The sequence below is a fragment of the Cololabis saira genome, chromosome 10 (assembly GCF_033807715.1).
Source record: "Cololabis saira isolate AMF1-May2022 chromosome 10, fColSai1.1, whole genome shotgun sequence".
Classification (NCBI taxonomy): Eukaryota; Metazoa; Chordata; class Actinopteri; order Beloniformes; family Belonidae; genus Cololabis; species Cololabis saira.
Genome location: NC_084596.1, coordinates 1,068,052 through 1,087,935, shown reverse-complemented (window position 1 = coordinate 1,087,935; position 19,884 = coordinate 1,068,052). Strand labels below are relative to the sequence as shown.

The window sequence follows — 19,884 nt, the reverse complement described above, 5'->3', positions numbered from 1 at the left end:
CCCAAAAAGTAATCGTTGCGACAGACGTTTCCCCAAAAACGAATTGTCGCAAGAGACGTTTCCCCAAAAAGGAATTGTTGCGAGAGACGTTTCCCCAAAGAGGAATTGTTGCGAGGGACGTTTCCCCAAAAAGGAAACGTCCCGGGAGACGTTTCCCCAAAAAGGAATTGTTGCGGTAGAAGTTTCCTCAAAAAGGAATTGTCGCGGTAGGGGTTTCCCCAAAAAGGAATCGGCGCAAGGGACATTTCCCCAAAAAGGAATTGTAGCGCGATACGTTTCCCCGAAAAGGAATTGTCGCAAGAAACGTTTCCCCAAAAAAGGAATCGTCGCAAGGGACTTTTCCCCAAAAAGGAATTGTCGCGGTAGAGGTTTCCCCAAAAAAGAATTTGCGCGGTAGAGGTTTCCACAGAAAGGAATCGTCGCAAGGGACGTTTCCCCAAAAAGGAATTGTAGCAAGGGACGTTTCCTCAAAAGGAATCATCGCAAGGGACATTTCCCCAAAAAGGAATCGTACCGGGAGACGTTTCCCCAAAAAGGAATTGTCGCGGGAGACGTTTCCCCAAAAAGGAATTGTCGCGGTATAGGTATCCCCAAAAAGGAATCGTTGCGAGAGACGTTTCCCATAAAAGGAATTGTTGCGAGAGACGTTTCCCCAAAAAGGAATTGTCGCGAGAGACGTTTCCTCAAAAGGAATCGTCGCAAGGGACGTTTCCCCAAAAAGGAATTGTAGCAAGGGACGTTTCCTCAAAAGGAATCATCGCAACGGAGATTTCCCCAAAAAGGAATCGTCCCGGGAGACGTTTCCCCAAAAAGGAATTGTCCCGGGAGACGTTTCCCCAAAAAGGAATTGTCGCGGTATAGGTATCCTCAAAAAGGAATCGTTGCGAGAGACGTTTCCCATAAAAGGAATTTTCGCGAGAGACGTTTCCCCAAAAAGGAATTGTCGCGAGAGACGTTTCCTCAAAAGGAATCGTTGCAAGGGACGTTTCCCCAAAAAGGAATTGTAGCAAGGGACGTTTCCTCAAAAGGAATCATCGCAAGGGACATTTCCCCAAAAAGGAATCGTCCCGAGAGACGTTTCCCCAAAAAGGAATTGTCCCGGGAGACGTTTCCCCAAAAAGGAATTGTCGCGGTATAGGTATCCCCAAAAAGGAATCGTTGCGAGAGACGTTTCCCATAGAAGGAATTGTCGCGAGAGACGTTTCCCCAAAAAGGAATTGTCGCGAGAGACGCTTACTCAAAAGGAATCGTCGCAAGGGACGTTTCCCCAAAAAGGAATTGTAGCAAGGGACGTTTCCTCAAAAGGAATCATCGCAAGGGACATTTCCCCAAAAAGGAATCGTCCCGGGAGACGTTTCCCCAAAAAGGAATTGTTGCGGTAGAAGTTTCCCCAAAAAGGAATTGTCGCGGTATAGGTATCCCCAAAAAGGAATCGTTGCGAGAGACGTTTCCCCAAAAAGGAATAGTTGCGAGAGACGTTTCCCCAAAAAGGAATTGTCGCAAAAAACGTTTCCCCAAAAAGGAATTTTCGTGAGAGACGTTTCCCCAAAAAGGAATTGTCACGAGAGACGTTTCCTCAAAAGGAATCGTCGCAAGGGACGTTTCCCCAAAAAGGAATTGTAGCAAGGGAGGTTTCCTCAAAAGGAATCATCGCAAGGGACATTTCCCCAAAAAGGAATCGTCCCGGGAGACGTTTCCCCAAAAAGGAATTGTCACGCTATATAAGTATCCCCAAAAAAGAATCGTTGCAAGAGACATTTCCCCAAAAAGGAATCGTTGCGAGAGACGTTTCCTCAAAAGGAATCGTCGCAAGGGACGTTTCCCCAAAAAGGAATTGTAGCAAGGGACATTTCCCCAAAAAGGAATTGTAGCAAGGGACGTTTCCTCAAAAGGAATCATCGCAAGGGACATTTCCCCAAAAAGGAATCGTCCCGGGAGACGTTTCCCCAAAAAGGAATTGTCCCGGGAGACGTTTCCCCAAAAAGGAATTGTCGCGGTATAGGTATCCCCAAAAAGGAATCGTTGCGAGAGACGTTTCCCATAAAAGGAATTGTCGCGAGAGACGTTTCCCCAAAAAGGAATTTTCGCGAGAGACGTTTCCCCAAAAAGGAATTGTCGCGAGAGACGTTTCCTCAAAAGGAATCGTTGCAAGGGACGTTTCCCCAAAAAGGAATTGTAGCAAGGGACGTTTCCTCAAAAGGAATCATCGCAAGGGACATTTCCCCAAAAAGGAATCGTCCCGGAGACGTTTCCCCAAAAAGGAATTGTCCCGGGAGACGTTTCCCCAAAAAGGAATTGTCCCGGGAGACGTTTCCCCATAAAGGAATTGTCGCGGAATAGGTATCCCCAAAAAGGAATCGTTGCGAGAGACGTTTCCCATAAAAGGAATTGTCGCAAGAGACATTTCCCCAAAAAGGAATTGTCGCGAGAGACGTTTCCTCAAAAGGAATCATCGCAAGGGACATTTCCCCAAAAAGGAATCGTCCCGGGAGACGTTTCCCCAAATAGGAATCGTTGCGAGAGACGTTTCCCCAAAAAGGAATTGTCGCAAAAAACGTTTCCCCAAAAAGGAATTTTCGTGAGAGACGTTTCCCCAAAAGGAATCGTCGCAAGGGACGTTTCCCCAAAAAGGAATTGTAGCAAGGGACGTTTTCTCAAAAGGAATCATCGCAAGGGACATTTCCCCAAAAAGGAATCGTCCCGGGAGACGTTTCCCCAAAAAGGAATTGTCCCGGGAGACGTTTCCCCAAAAAGGAATTGTCGCGGTATAGGTATCCCCAAAAAGGAATCGTTGCGAGAGACGTTTCCCATAAAAGGAATTGTCGCGAGAGACGTTTCCCCAAAAAGGAATTGTCGCGAGAGACGTTTACTCAAAAGGAATCGTCGCAAGGGACGTTTTCCCAAAAAGGAATTGTAGCAAGGGACGTTTCCTCAAAAGGAATCATCGCAAGGGACATTTCCCCAAAAAGGAATCGTCCCGGAGACGTTTCCCCAAAAAGGAATTGTCCCGGGAGACGTTTCCCCAAAAAGGAATTGTCGCGGTATAGGTATCCCCAAAAAGGAATCGTTGCGAGAGACGTTTCCCCAAAAAGGAATCGTTGCGAGAGACGTTTCCTCAAAAGGAATCGTCGCAAGGGACGTTTCCCCAAAAAGGAATTGTAGCAAGGGACGTTTCCCCAAAAAGGAATTGTCGCGAGAGACGTTTCCTCAAAAGGAATCGTCGCAAGGGACGTTTCCCCAAAAAGGAATCGTCGCACGTGACATTTCCCCAAAAAGGAATCGTCCCGGGAGACGTTTCCCCAAAAAGGAATTGTCCCGGGAGACGTTTCCCCAAAAAGGAATTGTCACGGTATAGGTATCCCCAAAAAGGAATCGTTGCGAGAGACGTTTCCCATAAAAGGAATTGTCGCGAGAGACGTTTCCCCAAAAAGGACTCGTTGCGAGAGACGTTTCCCGAAAAAGGGATTGTCGCGTTAGAGGTTTCCCCAAAAAGGAATTGTTCGGTAGAGGTTTCTCCAAAAAGGAATCGACACAAGAGATGTTTCCCCAAAAAGGAATTGTCGCGAGAGACGTGTCCTCAAAAGGAATCGTCGAAAGGGACGTTTCCCCAAAAAGGACTCGTTGCGAGAGACGTTTCCCAAAAAAGGGATTGTCGCGGTAGAGGTTTCCCCAAAAAGGAATTGTTGTGGTAGAGGTTTCTCCAAAAAGGAATCGACACAAGGGACGTTTCCCCAAAAAGGAATCACCGCAAGGGACATTTCCCCAAAAAGGAATTGTAGCAAGGGATGTTTCCCCAAAAAGGAATTGTAGCAAGGGACGTTTCCCCAAAAAGGAATTGTCGCGGTAGAGGTTTCTCCAAAAAGGAATCGACACACGGGACGTTTCCCCAAAAAAGAATCTTCGCAAGTGACGTTTCTCCAAAAAGGAATTGTCACGAGAGCCGTTTCCCCAAAATGGATTCGTCACGAAACACGTTTCTACAAAAAGGAATCGTCGCGAGAGACGTTTCCCCAAAAACGAATTGTCGCAAGAGACGTTTCCCCAAAAAGGAATTGTTGCGGTATAGGTATCCCCAAAAAGGAATCGTTGCGAGAGACGTTTCCCATAAAAGGAATTGTCGCGAGAGACGTTTCCCCAAAAAGGAATTGTCGCGAGAGACGTTTACTCAAAAGGAATCGTCGCAAGGGACGTTTTCCCAAAAAGGAATTGTAGCAAGGGACGTTTCCTCAAAAGGAATCATCGCAAGGGACATTTCCCCAAAAAGGAATCGTCCCGGAGACGTTTCCCCAAAAAGGAATTGTCCCGGGAGACGTTTCCCCAAAAAGGAATTGTCGCGGTATAGGTATCCCCAAAAAGGAATCGTTGCGAGAGACGTTTCCCCAAAAAGGAATCGTTGCGAGAGACGTTTCCCATAAAAGGAATTGTCGCAAGAGACATTTCCCCAAAAAGGAATTGTCGCGAGAGACGTTTCCTCAAAAGGAATCATCGCAAGGGACATTTCCCCAAAAAGGAATCGTCCCGGGAGACGTTTCCCCAAATAGGAATCGTTGCGAGAGACGTTTCCCCAAAAAGGAATTGTCGCAAAAAACGTATCCCCAAAAAGGAATTTTCGTGAGAGACGTTTCCTCAAAAGGAATCATCGCAAGGGACATTTCCCCAAAAAGGAATCGTCCCGGGAGACGTTTCCCCAAATAGGAATCGTTGCGAGAGACGTTTCCCCAAAAAGGAATTGTCGCAAAAAACGTTTCCCCAAAAAGGAATTGTAGCAAGGGACGTTTCCTCAAAAGGAATCATCGCAAGGGACATTTCCCCAAAAAGGAATCGTCCCGGGAGACGTTTCCCCAAAAAGGAATTGTCCCGGGAGACGTTTCCCCAAAAAGGAATTGTCGCGGTATAGGTATCCCCAAAAAGGAATCGTTGCGAGAGACGTTTCCCATAAAAGGAATTGTCGCGAGAGACGTTTCCCCAAAAAGGAATTGTCGCGAGAGACGTTTACTCAAAAGGAATCGTCGCAAGGGACGTTTTCCCAAAAAGGAATTGTAGCAAGGGACGTTTCCTCAAAAGGAATCATCGCAAGGGACATTTCCCCAAAAAGGAATCGTCCCGGAGACGTTTCCCCAAAAAGGAATTGTCCCGGGAGACGTTTCCCCAAAAAGGAATTGTCGCGGTATAGGTATCCCCAAAAAGGAATCGTTGCGAGAGACGTTTCCCCAAAAAGGAATCGTTGCGAGAGACGTTTCCTCAAAAGGAATCGTCGCAAGGGACGTTTCCCCAAAAAGGAATTGTAGCAAGGGACGTTTCCCCAAAAAGGAATTGTCGCGAGAGACGTTTCCTCAAAAGGAATCGTCGCAAGGGACGTTTCCCCAAAAAGGAATCGTCGCACGTGACATTTCCCCAAAAAGGAATCGTCCCGGGAGACGTTTCCCCAAAAAGGAATTGTCCCGGGAGACGTTTCCCCAAAAAGGAATTGTCACGGTATAGGTATCCCCAAAAAGGAATCGTTGCGAGAGACGTTTCCCATAAAAGGAATTGTCGCGGTATAGGTATCCCCAAAAAGGAATCGTTGCGAGAGACGTTTCCCCAAAAAGGAATCGTTGCGAGAGACGTTTCCTCAAAAGGAATCGTCGCAAGGGACGTTTCCCCAAAAAGGAATTGTAGCAAGGGACGTTTCCCCAAAAAGGAATTGTCGCGAGAGACGTTTCCTCAAAAGGAATCGTCGCAAGGGACGTTTCCCCAAAAAGGAATCGTCGCACGTGACATTTCCCCAAAAAGGAATCGTCCCGGGAGACGTTTCCCCAAAAAGGAATTGTCCCGGGAGACGTTTCCCCAAAAAGGAATTGTCACGGTATAGGTATCCCCAAAAAGGAATCGTTGCGAGAGACGTTTCCCATAAAAGGAATTGTCGCGAGAGACGTTTCCCCAAAAAGGAATTGTCGCGAGAGACGTTTCCCCAAAAAGGACTCGTTGCGAGAGACGTTTCCCGAAAAAGGGATTGTCGCGTTAGAGGTTTCTCCAAAAAGGAATCGACACAAGAGATGTTTCCCCAAAAAGGAATTGTCGCGAGAGACGTGTCCTCAAAAGGAATCGTCGAAAGGGACGTTTCCCCAAAAAGGACTCGTTGCGAGAGACGTTTCCCAAAAAAGGGATTGTCGCGGTAGAGGTTTCCCCAAAAAGGAATTGTTGCGGTAGAGGTTTCTCCAAAAAGGAATCGACACAAGGGACGTTTCCCCAAAAAGGAATCACCGCAAGGGACATTTCCCCAAAAAGGAATTGTAGCAAGGGATGTTTCCCCAAAAAGGAATTGTAGCAAGGGACGTTTCCCCAAAAAGGAATTGTCGCGGTAGAGGTTTCTCCAAAAAGGAATCGACACACGGGACGTTTCCCCAAAAAAGAATCTTCGCAAGTGACGTTTCTCCAAAAAGGAATTGTCACGAGAGCCGTTTCCCCAAAATGGATTCGTCACGAAACACGTTTCTACAAAAAGGAATCGTCGCGAGAGACGTTTCCCCAAAAACGAATTGTCGCAAGAGACGTTTCCCCAAAAAGGAATTGTTGCGGTAGAGGTTTCCCGAAAAAGGAATAGTCGCGAGAGACGTTTCCCCAAAAAAGAATTGTCGCGGTAGAGGTTTCCCTAAAAAGGAATCGGCGCAAGGGACGTTTCCCCAAAAAGGAATTGTAGCAAAACGTTTCCTCAAAAGGAATCATCGCAAGGGACATTTCCCCAAAAAGGAATCGTCCCGGGAGACGTTTCCCCAAAAAGGAATTGTCGCGAGAAACGTTTCCCCAAAAAGGAATTGTCGCGAGAGACGTTTCCTCAAAAGGAATCGTCGCAAGGGACGTTTCCCCAAAAAGGACTCGTTGCGAGAGACGTTTCCCGAAAAAGGGATTGTCGCAGTAGAGGTTTCCCCAAAAAGGAATTGTTGCGGTAGAGGTTTTTTCAAAAAGGAATCGACACAATGGACGTTTCCCCAAAAAGGAATCGTCGCAAGTGACATTTCCCCAAAAAAGGAATCGTCATGAGAGACGTTTCCCAAAAAGGAATCGTCGCGAGAGACGTTTCCCCAAAAAGGAATCGTGGGAAGAGATGTTTCCCCAAAAAGGAATTGTCGCAACAGACGTTTCACCAAAAAGGAATTGTAGCAAGGGACGTTTCCTCAAAAGGAATCATCGCAAGGGACATTTCCCCAAAAAGGAATCGTCCCGGGAGACGTTTCCCCAAAAAGGAATTGTTGCGGTAGAAGTTTCCCCAAAAAGGAATTGTCGCGGTATAGGTATCCCCAAAAAGGAATCGTTGCGAGAGACGTTTCCCCAAAAAGGAATAGTTGCGAGAGACGTTTCCCCAAAAAGGAATTGTCGCAAAAAACGTTTCCCCAAAAAGGAATTTTCGTGAGAGACGTTTCCCCAAAAAGGAATTGTCACGAGAGACGTTTCCTCAAAAGGAATCGTCGCAAGGGACGTTTCCCCAAAAAGGAATTGTAGCAAGGGAGGTTTCCTCAAAAGGAATCATCGCAAGGGACATTTCCCCAAAAAGGAATCGTCCCGGGAGACGTTTCCCCAAAAAGGAATTGTCACGCTATATAAGTATCCCCAAAAAAGAATCGTTGCAAGAGACATTTCCCCAAAAAGGAATCGTTGCGAGAGACGTTTCCTCAAAAGGAATCGTCGCAAGGGACGTTTCCCCAAAAAGGAATTGTAGCAAGGGACATTTCCCCAAAAAGGAATTGTCACGAGAGACGTTTCCTCAAAAGGAATCGTCGCAAGGGACGTTTCCCCAAAAAGGAATCGTCGCAAGTGACATTTCCCCAAAAAGGAATCGTCCCGGGAGACGTTTCCCCAAAAGGGAATTGTCCCGGGAGACGTTTCCCCAAAAAGGAATTGTCGCGGAATAGGTATCCCCAAAAAGGAATCGTTGCGAGAGACGTTTCTCATAAAAGGAATTGTCGCAAGAGACATTTCCCCAAAAAGGAATTGTAGCAAGGGAGGTTTCCTCAAAAGGAATCATCGCAAGGGACATTTCCCCAAAAAGGAATCGTCCCGGGAGACGTTTCCCCAAAAAGGAATTGTCACGCTATATAAGTATCCCCAAAAAAGAATCGTTGCAAGAGACATTTCCCCAAAAAGGAATCGTTGCGAGAGACGTTTCCTCAAAAGGAATCGTCGCAAGGGACGTTTCCCCAAAAAGGAATTGTAGCAAGGGACGTTTCCCCAAAAGGAATCGTCGCAAGGGACGTTTCCCCAAAAAGGAATTGTAGCAAGGGACGTTTCCTCAAAAGGAATCATCGCAAGGGACATTTCCCCAAAAAGGAATCGTCCCGGGAGACGTTTCCCCAAAAAGGAATTGTCCCGGGAGACGTTTCCCCAAAAAGGAATTGTCGCGGTATAGGTATCCCCAAAAAGGAATCGTTGCGAGAGACGTTTCCCATAAAAGGAATTGTCGCGAGAGACGTTTCCCCAAAAAGGAATTTTCGCGAGAGACGTTTCCCCAAAAAGGAATTGTCGCGAGAGACGTTTCCTCAAAAGGAATCGTTGCAAGGGACGTTTCCCCAAAAAGGAATTGTAGCAAGGGACGTTTCCTCAAAAGGAATCATCGCAAGGGACATTTCCCCAAAAAGGAATCGTCCCGGAGACGTTTCCCCAAAAAGGAATTGTCCCGGGAGACGTTTCCCCAAAAAGGAATTGTCCCGGGAGACGTTTCCCCATAAAGGAATTGTCGCGGAATAGGTATCCCCAAAAAGGAATCGTTGCGAGAGACGTTTCCCATAAAAGGAATTGTCGCAAGAGACATTTCCCCAAAAAGGAATTGTCGCGAGAGACGTTTCCTCAAAAGGAATCATCGCAAGGGACATTTCCCCAAAAAGGAATCGTCCCGGGAGACGTTTCCCCAAATAGGAATCGTTGCGAGAGACGTTTCCCCAAAAAGGAATTGTCGCAAAAAACGTTTCCCCAAAAAGGAATTTTCGTGAGAGACGTTTCCCCAAAAGGAATCGTCGCAAGGGACGTTTCCCCAAAAAGGAATTGTAGCAAGGGACGTTTTCTCAAAAGGAATCATCGCAAGGGACATTTCCCCAAAAAGGAATCGTCCCGGGAGACGTTTCCCCAAAAAGGAATTGTCCCGGGAGACGTTTCCCCAAAAAGGAATTGTCGCGGTATAGGTATCCCCAAAAAGGAATCGTTGCGAGAGACGTTTCCCATAAAAGGAATTGTCGCGAGAGACGTTTCCCCAAAAAGGAATTGTCGCGAGAGACGTTTACTCAAAAGGAATCGTCGCAAGGGACGTTTTCCCAAAAAGGAATTGTAGCAAGGGACGTTTCCTCAAAAGGAATCATCGCAAGGGACATTTCCCCAAAAAGGAATCGTCCCGGAGACGTTTCCCCAAAAAGGAATTGTCCCGGGAGACGTTTCCCCAAAAAGGAATTGTCGCGGTATAGGTATCCCCAAAAAGGAATCGTTGCGAGAGACGTTTCCCCAAAAAGGAATCGTTGCGAGAGACGTTTCCTCAAAAGGAATCGTCGCAAGGGACGTTTCCCCAAAAAGGAATTGTAGCAAGGGACGTTTCCCCAAAAAGGAATTGTCGCGAGAGACGTTTCCTCAAAAGGAATCGTCGCAAGGGACGTTTCCCCAAAAAGGAATCGTCGCACGTGACATTTCCCCAAAAAGGAATCGTCCCGGGAGACGTTTCCCCAAAAAGGAATTGTCCCGGGAGACGTTTCCCCAAAAAGGAATTGTCACGGTATAGGTATCCCCAAAAAGGAATCGTTGCGAGAGACGTTTCCCATAAAAGGAATTGTCGCGAGAGACGTTTCCCCAAAAAGGACTCGTTGCGAGAGACGTTTCCCGAAAAAGGGATTGTCGCGTTAGAGGTTTCCCCAAAAAGGAATTGTTCGGTAGAGGTTTCTCCAAAAAGGAATCGACACAAGAGATGTTTCCCCAAAAAGGAATTGTCGCGAGAGACGTGTCCTCAAAAGGAATCGTCGAAAGGGACGTTTCCCCAAAAAGGACTCGTTGCGAGAGACGTTTCCCAAAAAAGGGATTGTCGCGGTAGAGGTTTCCCCAAAAAGGAATTGTTGTGGTAGAGGTTTCTCCAAAAAGGAATCGACACAAGGGACGTTTCCCCAAAAAGGAATCACCGCAAGGGACATTTCCCCAAAAAGGAATTGTAGCAAGGGATGTTTCCCCAAAAAGGAATTGTAGCAAGGGACGTTTCCCCAAAAAGGAATTGTCGCGGTAGAGGTTTCTCCAAAAAGGAATCGACACACGGGACGTTTCCCCAAAAAAGAATCTTCGCAAGTGACGTTTCTCCAAAAAGGAATTGTCACGAGAGCCGTTTCCCCAAAATGGATTCGTCACGAAACACGTTTCTACAAAAAGGAATCGTCGCGAGAGACGTTTCCCCAAAAACGAATTGTCGCAAGAGACGTTTCCCCAAAAAGGAATTGTTGCGGTATAGGTATCCCCAAAAAGGAATCGTTGCGAGAGACGTTTCCCATAAAAGGAATTGTCGCGAGAGACGTTTCCCCAAAAAGGAATTGTCGCGAGAGACGTTTACTCAAAAGGAATCGTCGCAAGGGACGTTTTCCCAAAAAGGAATTGTAGCAAGGGACGTTTCCTCAAAAGGAATCATCGCAAGGGACATTTCCCCAAAAAGGAATCGTCCCGGAGACGTTTCCCCAAAAAGGAATTGTCCCGGGAGACGTTTCCCCAAAAAGGAATTGTCGCGGTATAGGTATCCCCAAAAAGGAATCGTTGCGAGAGACGTTTCCCCAAAAAGGAATCGTTGCGAGAGACGTTTCCCATAAAAGGAATTGTCGCAAGAGACATTTCCCCAAAAAGGAATTGTCGCGAGAGACGTTTCCTCAAAAGGAATCATCGCAAGGGACATTTCCCCAAAAAGGAATCGTCCCGGGAGACGTTTCCCCAAATAGGAATCGTTGCGAGAGACGTTTCCCCAAAAAGGAATTGTCGCAAAAAACGTATCCCCAAAAAGGAATTTTCGTGAGAGACGTTTCCTCAAAAGGAATCATCGCAAGGGACATTTCCCCAAAAAGGAATCGTCCCGGGAGACGTTTCCCCAAATAGGAATCGTTGCGAGAGACGTTTCCCCAAAAAGGAATTGTCGCAAAAAACGTTTCCCCAAAAAGGAATTGTAGCAAGGGACGTTTCCTCAAAAGGAATCATCGCAAGGGACATTTCCCCAAAAAGGAATCGTCCCGGGAGACGTTTCCCCAAAAAGGAATTGTCCCGGGAGACGTTTCCCCAAAAAGGAATTGTCGCGGTATAGGTATCCCCAAAAAGGAATCGTTGCGAGAGACGTTTCCCATAAAAGGAATTGTCGCGAGAGACGTTTCCCCAAAAAGGAATTGTCGCGAGAGACGTTTACTCAAAAGGAATCGTCGCAAGGGACGTTTTCCCAAAAAGGAATTGTAGCAAGGGACGTTTCCTCAAAAGGAATCATCGCAAGGGACATTTCCCCAAAAAGGAATCGTCCCGGAGACGTTTCCCCAAAAAGGAATTGTCCCGGGAGACGTTTCCCCAAAAAGGAATTGTCGCGGTATAGGTATCCCCAAAAAGGAATCGTTGCGAGAGACGTTTCCCCAAAAAGGAATCGTTGCGAGAGACGTTTCCTCAAAAGGAATCGTCGCAAGGGACGTTTCCCCAAAAAGGAATTGTAGCAAGGGACGTTTCCCCAAAAAGGAATTGTCGCGAGAGACGTTTCCTCAAAAGGAATCGTCGCAAGGGACGTTTCCCCAAAAAGGAATCGTCGCACGTGACATTTCCCCAAAAAGGAATCGTCCCGGGAGACGTTTCCCCAAAAAGGAATTGTCCCGGGAGACGTTTCCCCAAAAAGGAATTGTCACGGTATAGGTATCCCCAAAAAGGAATCGTTGCGAGAGACGTTTCCCATAAAAGGAATTGTCGCGGTATAGGTATCCCCAAAAAGGAATCGTTGCGAGAGACGTTTCCCCAAAAAGGAATCGTTGCGAGAGACGTTTCCTCAAAAGGAATCGTCGCAAGGGACGTTTCCCCAAAAAGGAATTGTAGCAAGGGACGTTTCCCCAAAAAGGAATTGTCGCGAGAGACGTTTCCTCAAAAGGAATCGTCGCAAGGGACGTTTCCCCAAAAAGGAATCGTCGCACGTGACATTTCCCCAAAAAGGAATCGTCCCGGGAGACGTTTCCCCAAAAAGGAATTGTCCCGGGAGACGTTTCCCCAAAAAGGAATTGTCACGGTATAGGTATCCCCAAAAAGGAATCGTTGCGAGAGACGTTTCCCATAAAAGGAATTGTCGCGAGAGACGTTTCCCCAAAAAGGAATTGTCGCGAGAGACGTTTCCCCAAAAAGGACTCGTTGCGAGAGACGTTTCCCGAAAAAGGGATTGTCGCGTTAGAGGTTTCTCCAAAAAGGAATCGACACAAGAGATGTTTCCCCAAAAAGGAATTGTCGCGAGAGACGTGTCCTCAAAAGGAATCGTCGAAAGGGACGTTTCCCCAAAAAGGACTCGTTGCGAGAGACGTTTCCCAAAAAAGGGATTGTCGCGGTAGAGGTTTCCCCAAAAAGGAATTGTTGCGGTAGAGGTTTCTCCAAAAAGGAATCGACACAAGGGACGTTTCCCCAAAAAGGAATCACCGCAAGGGACATTTCCCCAAAAAGGAATTGTAGCAAGGGATGTTTCCCCAAAAAGGAATTGTAGCAAGGGACGTTTCCCCAAAAAGGAATTGTCGCGGTAGAGGTTTCTCCAAAAAGGAATCGACACACGGGACGTTTCCCCAAAAAAGAATCTTCGCAAGTGACGTTTCTCCAAAAAGGAATTGTCACGAGAGCCGTTTCCCCAAAATGGATTCGTCACGAAACACGTTTCTACAAAAAGGAATCGTCGCGAGAGACGTTTCCCCAAAAACGAATTGTCGCAAGAGACGTTTCCCCAAAAAGGAATTGTTGCGGTAGAGGTTTCCCGAAAAAGGAATAGTCGCGAGAGACGTTTCCCCAAAAAAGAATTGTCGCGGTAGAGGTTTCCCTAAAAAGGAATCGGCGCAAGGGACGTTTCCCCAAAAAGGAATTGTAGCAAAACGTTTCCTCAAAAGGAATCATCGCAAGGGACATTTCCCCAAAAAGGAATCGTCCCGGGAGACGTTTCCCCAAAAAGGAATTGTCGCGAGAAACGTTTCCCCAAAAAGGAATTGTCGCGAGAGACGTTTCCTCAAAAGGAATCGTCGCAAGGGACGTTTCCCCAAAAAGGACTCGTTGCGAGAGACGTTTCCCGAAAAAGGGATTGTCGCAGTAGAGGTTTCCCCAAAAAGGAATTGTTGCGGTAGAGGTTTTTTCAAAAAGGAATCGACACAATGGACGTTTCCCCAAAAAGGAATCGTCGCAAGTGACATTTCCCCAAAAAAGGAATCGTCATGAGAGACGTTTCCCAAAAAGGAATCGTCGCGAGAGACGTTTCCCCAAAAAGGAATCGTGGGAAGAGATGTTTCCCCAAAAAGGAATTGTCGCAACAGACGTTTCACCAAAAAGGAATCGTCACGAGAGACGTTTCCTCAAAAGGAATCGTTGCAAGGGACGTTTCCCCAAAAAGGAATCATTGCGAGACGTTTCCTGAAAAAGGAATCGTCATGAGAGACGTTTCCCCAAAAAGAAATTTTCGCAGTAGAGGTTTCCCCAAAAAGGAATCGACAAAAGGGACGTTTCCCCAAAAAGGAATCGTCGCAAGTGACGTTTCCCCAAAAAGGACTCGTTGCGAGAGACGTTTCCCCAAAAAGGAATTGTCGCGGTAGAGGTTTCCCCAAAAAGGAATCGTCACGAGAGACGTTTCCCCAAAAAGGAATTGTCGCAAGGGACGTTTCACCAAAGAGGAATCGTTGCGAGAGACGTTTCCCGAAAAAGCAATCGTCGTGAGAGACGTTTCCCCAAAAAGGAATCGACGCAAGGGAAGTTCCCCCAAAAAGGAATCGTCGCGACAGACGTTTCCCCAAAAAGGAATCCCTGCGAGAGACGTTTCCCCAAAAAGGATTCGTCACGAGACACGTTTCTCCAAAAAGGAATTGTCGCGAGAGACGTTTCCTCAAAAGGAATCGTCGCGAGGCACGTTTCCCCAAAAAGGAATTGTCGCGGTAGAGGTTTCCCCAAAAAGGAATTGTCGCGGTAGAGTTTTCCAAAGAAAGGTATCGGCGCAAGGGACGTTTCCCCAAAAAGGAATTGTAGCAAGGGACGTTCCCTCAAAAGGAATCATCGCAAGGGACATTTCCCCAAAAAGGAATCGTCCCGGGAGACGTTTCCCCAAAAAGGAATTGTCCCGGCAGACGTTTCCCCAAACAGGAATTGTCACGGTAGAAGTTTCCCCAAAAAGAAATTGTCGCGGTAGAGGTTTCCCCAAAAAGAAATTGTCGCGGTAGAGGTTTCTCCAAAAAGGAATCGACAAAAGGGACGTTTCCCCAAAAAGGAATCGTCGCAAGTGATGTTTCCCCAAAAAGGAATTGTCACGAGAGCCGTTTCCCCAAAAAGGAATCGTCGCGAGAGACGTTGCCCCAAAAAGGATTCTTCACGAGAGACGTTTCTCCAAAAAGGAATCGTCGCAAGAGACGTTTCCCCAAAAAGGAATCGTCACGAGAGACGTTTCTCCAAAAAGGAATCGTCGCTAGAGATGTTTCCCCAAAAAGGAATCGTCGCGACAGACGTTTCCCCAAAAACATATTGTCGCAAGAGACGTTTCCCCAAAAAGGAATCGTCGCTACAGACGTTTTCCCAAAAAGGAACCGTCACAAGAGACGTTTCTCCAAAAAAGAATCGTCGCGCGAGACGTTTCGCCGAAAAGGAATTGTCGCAAGAAACGTTTCCCCAAAAAAGGAATCGTCGCAAGGGACGTTTCCCCAAAAAGGAATTGTCGCGGTAGAAGTTTCCCCGAAAAGGAATAGTCGCGAGAGACGTTTCCCCAAAAAGGAATCGTCATGATAGGCGTTTCCCCAAAAAGGAATTGTTGCGGTAGAGGTTTCCCCAAAAAGGAATTGTCGCGGTAGAGGTATCCCCAAAAAGGAATCGTCGCGGTATAGGTATCCCCAAAAAGGAATTTTTGCGAGAGACGTTTCCCATAAAAGGAATTGTCGCGAGAGACCTTTCCTCAAAAGGAATCGTCGCAAGGGACGTTTCCCCAAAAAGGAATCGTTGCGAGATACGTTTCCCCAAAAAGGGTTTGTCGCGGTAGAGGTTTCCCCAAAAAGGAATTGTCGCGGTAGAGGTTTCCCCAAAAAGGAATTGTTGCGGTAGAGGTTTCTCCAAAAAGGAATCGACACAAGGGACTTTTCCCCAAAAAGGAATCGTCGCAAGTGACGTTTCCCAAAAAGGAATCGTCGCAAGAGACGTTTCTCCAAAAAGGAATCATCGCAAGAGATGCTTCCCCAAAAAGGAATCGTCGCGACAGACGTTTCCCCAAAAAGGAATCGCTGTGAGAGACGTTTCCCCAAAAAGGAATTGTCGCAACAGACGTTTCCCCAAAAAGGAATCGTCACGAGAGATGTTTCCTCAAAAGGAATCATCGCAAGGGACGTTTCCCCAAAAAGGAATCGTTGCGAGAGACGTTTCCTGAAAAAGGAATCGTCACGAGAGGCGTTTCCCCAAAAAGGAATTGTCGCAGTAGAGGTTTCCCCAAAAAGGAATCGCGGCAAGGGACATTTCCCCAAAAAGGAATCGCTGCAAGGGACATTTCCCCAAAAAGGAATTGTCGCAAGGGACGTTTCGCCAAAAAGGAATTGTCGCGGTAGAGGTTTCCCCAAAAACGAATCGTCACGAGAGACGTTTCCCCATAAAGGAATTGTCGCAAGGGACGTTTCCCCAAAAAGGAATCGTTGCGAGAGACGTTTCCTCAAAAAGGAATCGTCGCTACAGACGTTTTCCCAAAAATGAACCGTCACAAGAGACGTTTCCCCAAAAAGGAATCGTTGCGCGAGACATTTCCCTGAAAAGGAATTGTCGCAAGAAACGTTTCCCCAAAAAAGGATTCGTCGCAAGGGACGTTTCCCCAAAAAGGAATTGTCGCGGTAGAGGTTTCCCCGAAAAGGAATAGTCGCAAGAGACGTTTCCCCAAAAAGGAATCGTCATGATAAGCGTTTCCCCAAAAAGGAATTGTCCCGGTAGAGGTTTCCCCAAAAAGGAATTGTCGCGGTAGAGGTATCCCCAAAAAGGAATCGTCGCGGTATAGGTATCCCCAAAAAGGAATTGTTGCGAGAGACGTTTCCCATAAAAGGAATTGTCGCGAGAGACGTTTCCTCAAAAGGAATCGTCGCAAGGGACGTTTCCCCAAAAAGGAATCATTGCGAGATACATTTCCCCAAAAAGGAATCGCTGTGAGAGACGTTTCCCCAAAAAGGAATTGTCGCAACATTCGTTTCCCCAAAAAGGAATTGTCACGAGAGATGTTTCCTCAAAAGGAATCATCGCAAGGGACGTTTCCCCAAAAAGGAATCGTTGCGAGAGACGTTTCCTGAAATAGGAATCGTCACGAGAGGCGTTTCCCCAAAAAGGAATTGTCGCAGTAGGGGTTTCCCCAAAAAGGAATCGTCGCGACAGACGTTTCCCCAAAAAGGAATCGCTGCGAGAGACGTTTCCCCAAAAAGGATTCGTCACGAGACACGTTTCTCCAAAAAGGAATTGTCGCGAGAGACGTTTCCTCAAAAGGAATCGTCGCAAGGTACGTTTCCCCAAAAAGGAATTGTCGCGGTAGAGGTTTCCCCAAAAAGGAATTGTCGTGGTAGAGTTTTCCACAGAAAGGAATCGGCGCAAGCGACGTTTCCCCAAAAAGGAATTGTAGCAAGGGACGTTCCCTCAAAAGGAATCATCGCAAGGGACATTTCCCCAAAAAGGATTCGTCCCGGGAGACGTTTCCCCAAAAAGGAATTGTCCCGGCAGACGTTTCCCCAAACAGGAATTGTCACGGTAGAAGTTTCCCCAAAAAGGAATTGTCGCGGTAGAGGTTTCCCCAAGAAGAAATTGTCGCGGTAGAGGTTTCTCCAAAAAGGAATCGACAAAAGGGACGTTTCCCCAAAAAGGAATCGTCGCAAGTGATGTTTCCCCAAGAAGGAATTGTCACGAGAGCCGTTTCCCCAAAAAGGAATCGTCGCGAGAGACGTTTCCCCAAAAAGGATTCTTCACGAGAGACGTTTCTCCAAAAAGGAATCGTCGCAAGAGACGTTTCCCCAAAAAGGAATCGTCACGAGAGACGTTTCTCCAAAAAGGAATCGTCGCTAGAGATGTTTTCCCAAAAAGGAATCGTCGCGACAGACGTTTCCCCAAAAACAAATTGTCGCAAGAGACGTTTCCCCGAAAAGGAATTGTCGCAAGAAACGTTTCCCCAAAAAAGGAATCGTCGCAAGGGACGTTTCCCCAAAAAGGAATTGTCGCGGTAGAGGTTTCCCCGAAAAGGAATAGTCGCGAGAGACGTTTCCCCAAAAAGGAATCGTCATGATAAGCGTTTCCCCAAAAAGGAATTGTCGCGGTAGAGGTTTCCCCAAAAAGGAATTGTCGCGGTAGAGGTATCCCCAAAAAGGAATCGTCGCGAGAGACGTTTCCCATAAAAGGAATTGTCGCGAGAGACGTTTCCTCAAAAGGAATCGTCGCAAGGGACGTTTCCCCAAAAAGGAATCATTGCGAGATACGTTTCCCCAAAAAGGGATTGTCGCGGTAGAGGTTTCCCCAAAAAGGAATTGTCGCGGTAGAGGTTTCCCCAAAAAGGAATTGTCGCGGTAGAGGTTTCCCCAAAAACTAATCGTCACGAGAGACGTTTCCCCAAAAAGGAATTGTCGCAAGGGACGTTTCCCCAAAAAGGAATCGTTGCGAGAGACGTTTCCTCAAAAGGAATCGTCGCAAGGGACGTTTCCCCAAAAAGGAATCGTTGCGAGAGACGTTTCCCAAAAAAGGAATCGTCGTGAGAGACGTTTCCTCAAAAAGGAATCGTCACAAGAGATGTTTCCTCAAAAAGGAATCGTCACGAGAGATGTTTCCTCAAAAGGAATCGTCGCAAGGGACGTTTCCCCAAAAAGGAATCATTGCGAGATACGTTTCCCCAAAAAGGGATTGTCGCGGTAGAGGTTTCCCCAAAAAGTAATTGTCGCGGTAGAGGTTTCCCCAAAAAGGAATTGTTGCGGTAGAGGTTTCTCCAAAAAGGAATCGACACAAGGGACGTTTCCCCAAAAAGGAATCGTCGCAAGTGACGTTTCCCAAAAAGGAATCGTCGCAAGAGACGTTTCTCCAAAAAGGAATCATCGCAAAAGAGATGTTTCCCCAAAAAGGGATTGTCGCGGTAGAGGTTTCCCCAAAAAGGAATCGTCGCAAGAGTCGTTTCCCCAAAAAGGAATCATCACGAGAGAGTAGCTAAAACTGGTACCAGCAGGTGGCCGTTACTGGTACCACTAAGAAAACTGGCTTCTCTAATTTCCAGCTCGGGAGTTTCAGACTAAGCGTGAGGCTTTTACAACGTACCATAATCACATTTAGGTTAGGCCGTCATGTTGAAGCGTCATCATCATATATCTGCTTCTCTGTGTGTTTCAGGCCAAGCAGACGACGGCGTCGTCGCAGGGCGTCGACCTGAAGTGACCCCCCCCCCCCCCCCCCCCGGGTTACCATGACAACCGCATCTCAAAACAAAGACAGAGAAGAAGAAGACGAGCATGATGGGATATTGGGTTACCATGACAACCACATCTCAAAACAAAGACAGAGAAGGAGAAGAGGAGCATGCTGGGATACGGAGTAGGAGAAAAGGTGATCAGACGGAGAAGAAGGAGACGATTTTGTTGTCGGGACAATAAAACAGTCGGCTTATTGATTACACCACATCTGATCGGGTCTTCTCTGATCGGAGGGATTGATCCGAGATCTTTTCTCAAACAGGAAACTCAGCCTCCAAAAATCCCGACTGGAGACAGTCGGACTGAAACAAACGTCCTGGACTTGTATATAAGCTGGTTCTGATCATCATCAGTGGTAGTTTAGGAGTGTTGAGCCGCATTTTGTAATAAACTTCCAAATTGTAATAACTTTTTCATTTCATTTTGTAATAAAGTCACATTTTGTTATAAACTACCCCATTTTGTAATAAATTATGTTATTGCATTTTGAGAAGATTATTATAAAATGCACTTGCAATTTTTTTATTTTCTAGGAAATGTAATAACATGGTGCATTATGTAATAATACCTATTATTGTTGTTTGTTTAACATGAATTCATACAAGAGTGACTTTTGTTGTTTTTTATGCAATTTCCCTTAGAGCTATGTAGCCAATAAATCTATGTATAATACTCCAAATATAACTTTAGTTTCCTATTTGAAGTTTGGAATTATATAGGCCAATAACAAACAAATAAACTATGTTTAGAATTGTTATTACATAATTCCCCATGTTATTACCTTTTCTAGAGAATAAAAAAAGTTGCAAGTGCATTTTGTAATAATCTTCTCAAAATATAATAACTTATTACATAATGTGGTAAAATGTATTACAAAATGCGTTGGGGTAGTTTATTTAAAAATGCGGCAGTTTATTACAAAATGCGGCTTTATTACAAAATGAAATTACAAAGTTATTACATATTTGGAAGTTTATTACAAAATGCGGCTCAACAAGGTGTGAAAGGAGCTGTGGAGACTCGAACGGAACGGAGCTCTCACCAGCAGGGAGGAAGGGAGGTCTCTGATTGGCTGACTCCCTGGAGTCACTAGGGAGGAACGGAGCTCTCTGATTGGCTGAATCCCTGCTGTGGGCGGAGCTAAAGGCTTGGTTACACATCCTCAACATTTCAGCACATTTCTGGCTCAAATTTTTCCTGAATGTCACGTGCAAAACCTTAGTGTGCCCTCTTTTAATCACCTTCTTTATTATTAAGATCATGTTCA

General features: G+C 46.3%; 1 protein-coding gene across 1 annotated transcript in view; it reads left to right on the top strand.

Annotated features, from left to right (window-relative positions):
- LOC133451731 (uncharacterized) overlaps positions 1 to 19,106 on the top strand; it is a 65,322-nt gene extending 46,216 nt beyond the window's left edge. The window contains exon 11 of the mRNA XM_061730874.1: positions 18,538 to 19,106. Coding sequence (XP_061586858.1) covers positions 18,538 to 18,582 — 45 coding nt within the window. The 3' untranslated portion in view covers positions 18,583 to 19,106. The remainder of the gene's footprint in view (positions 1 to 18,537) is intronic.
- Positions 19,107 to 19,884: the final 778 nt, after the last annotated feature.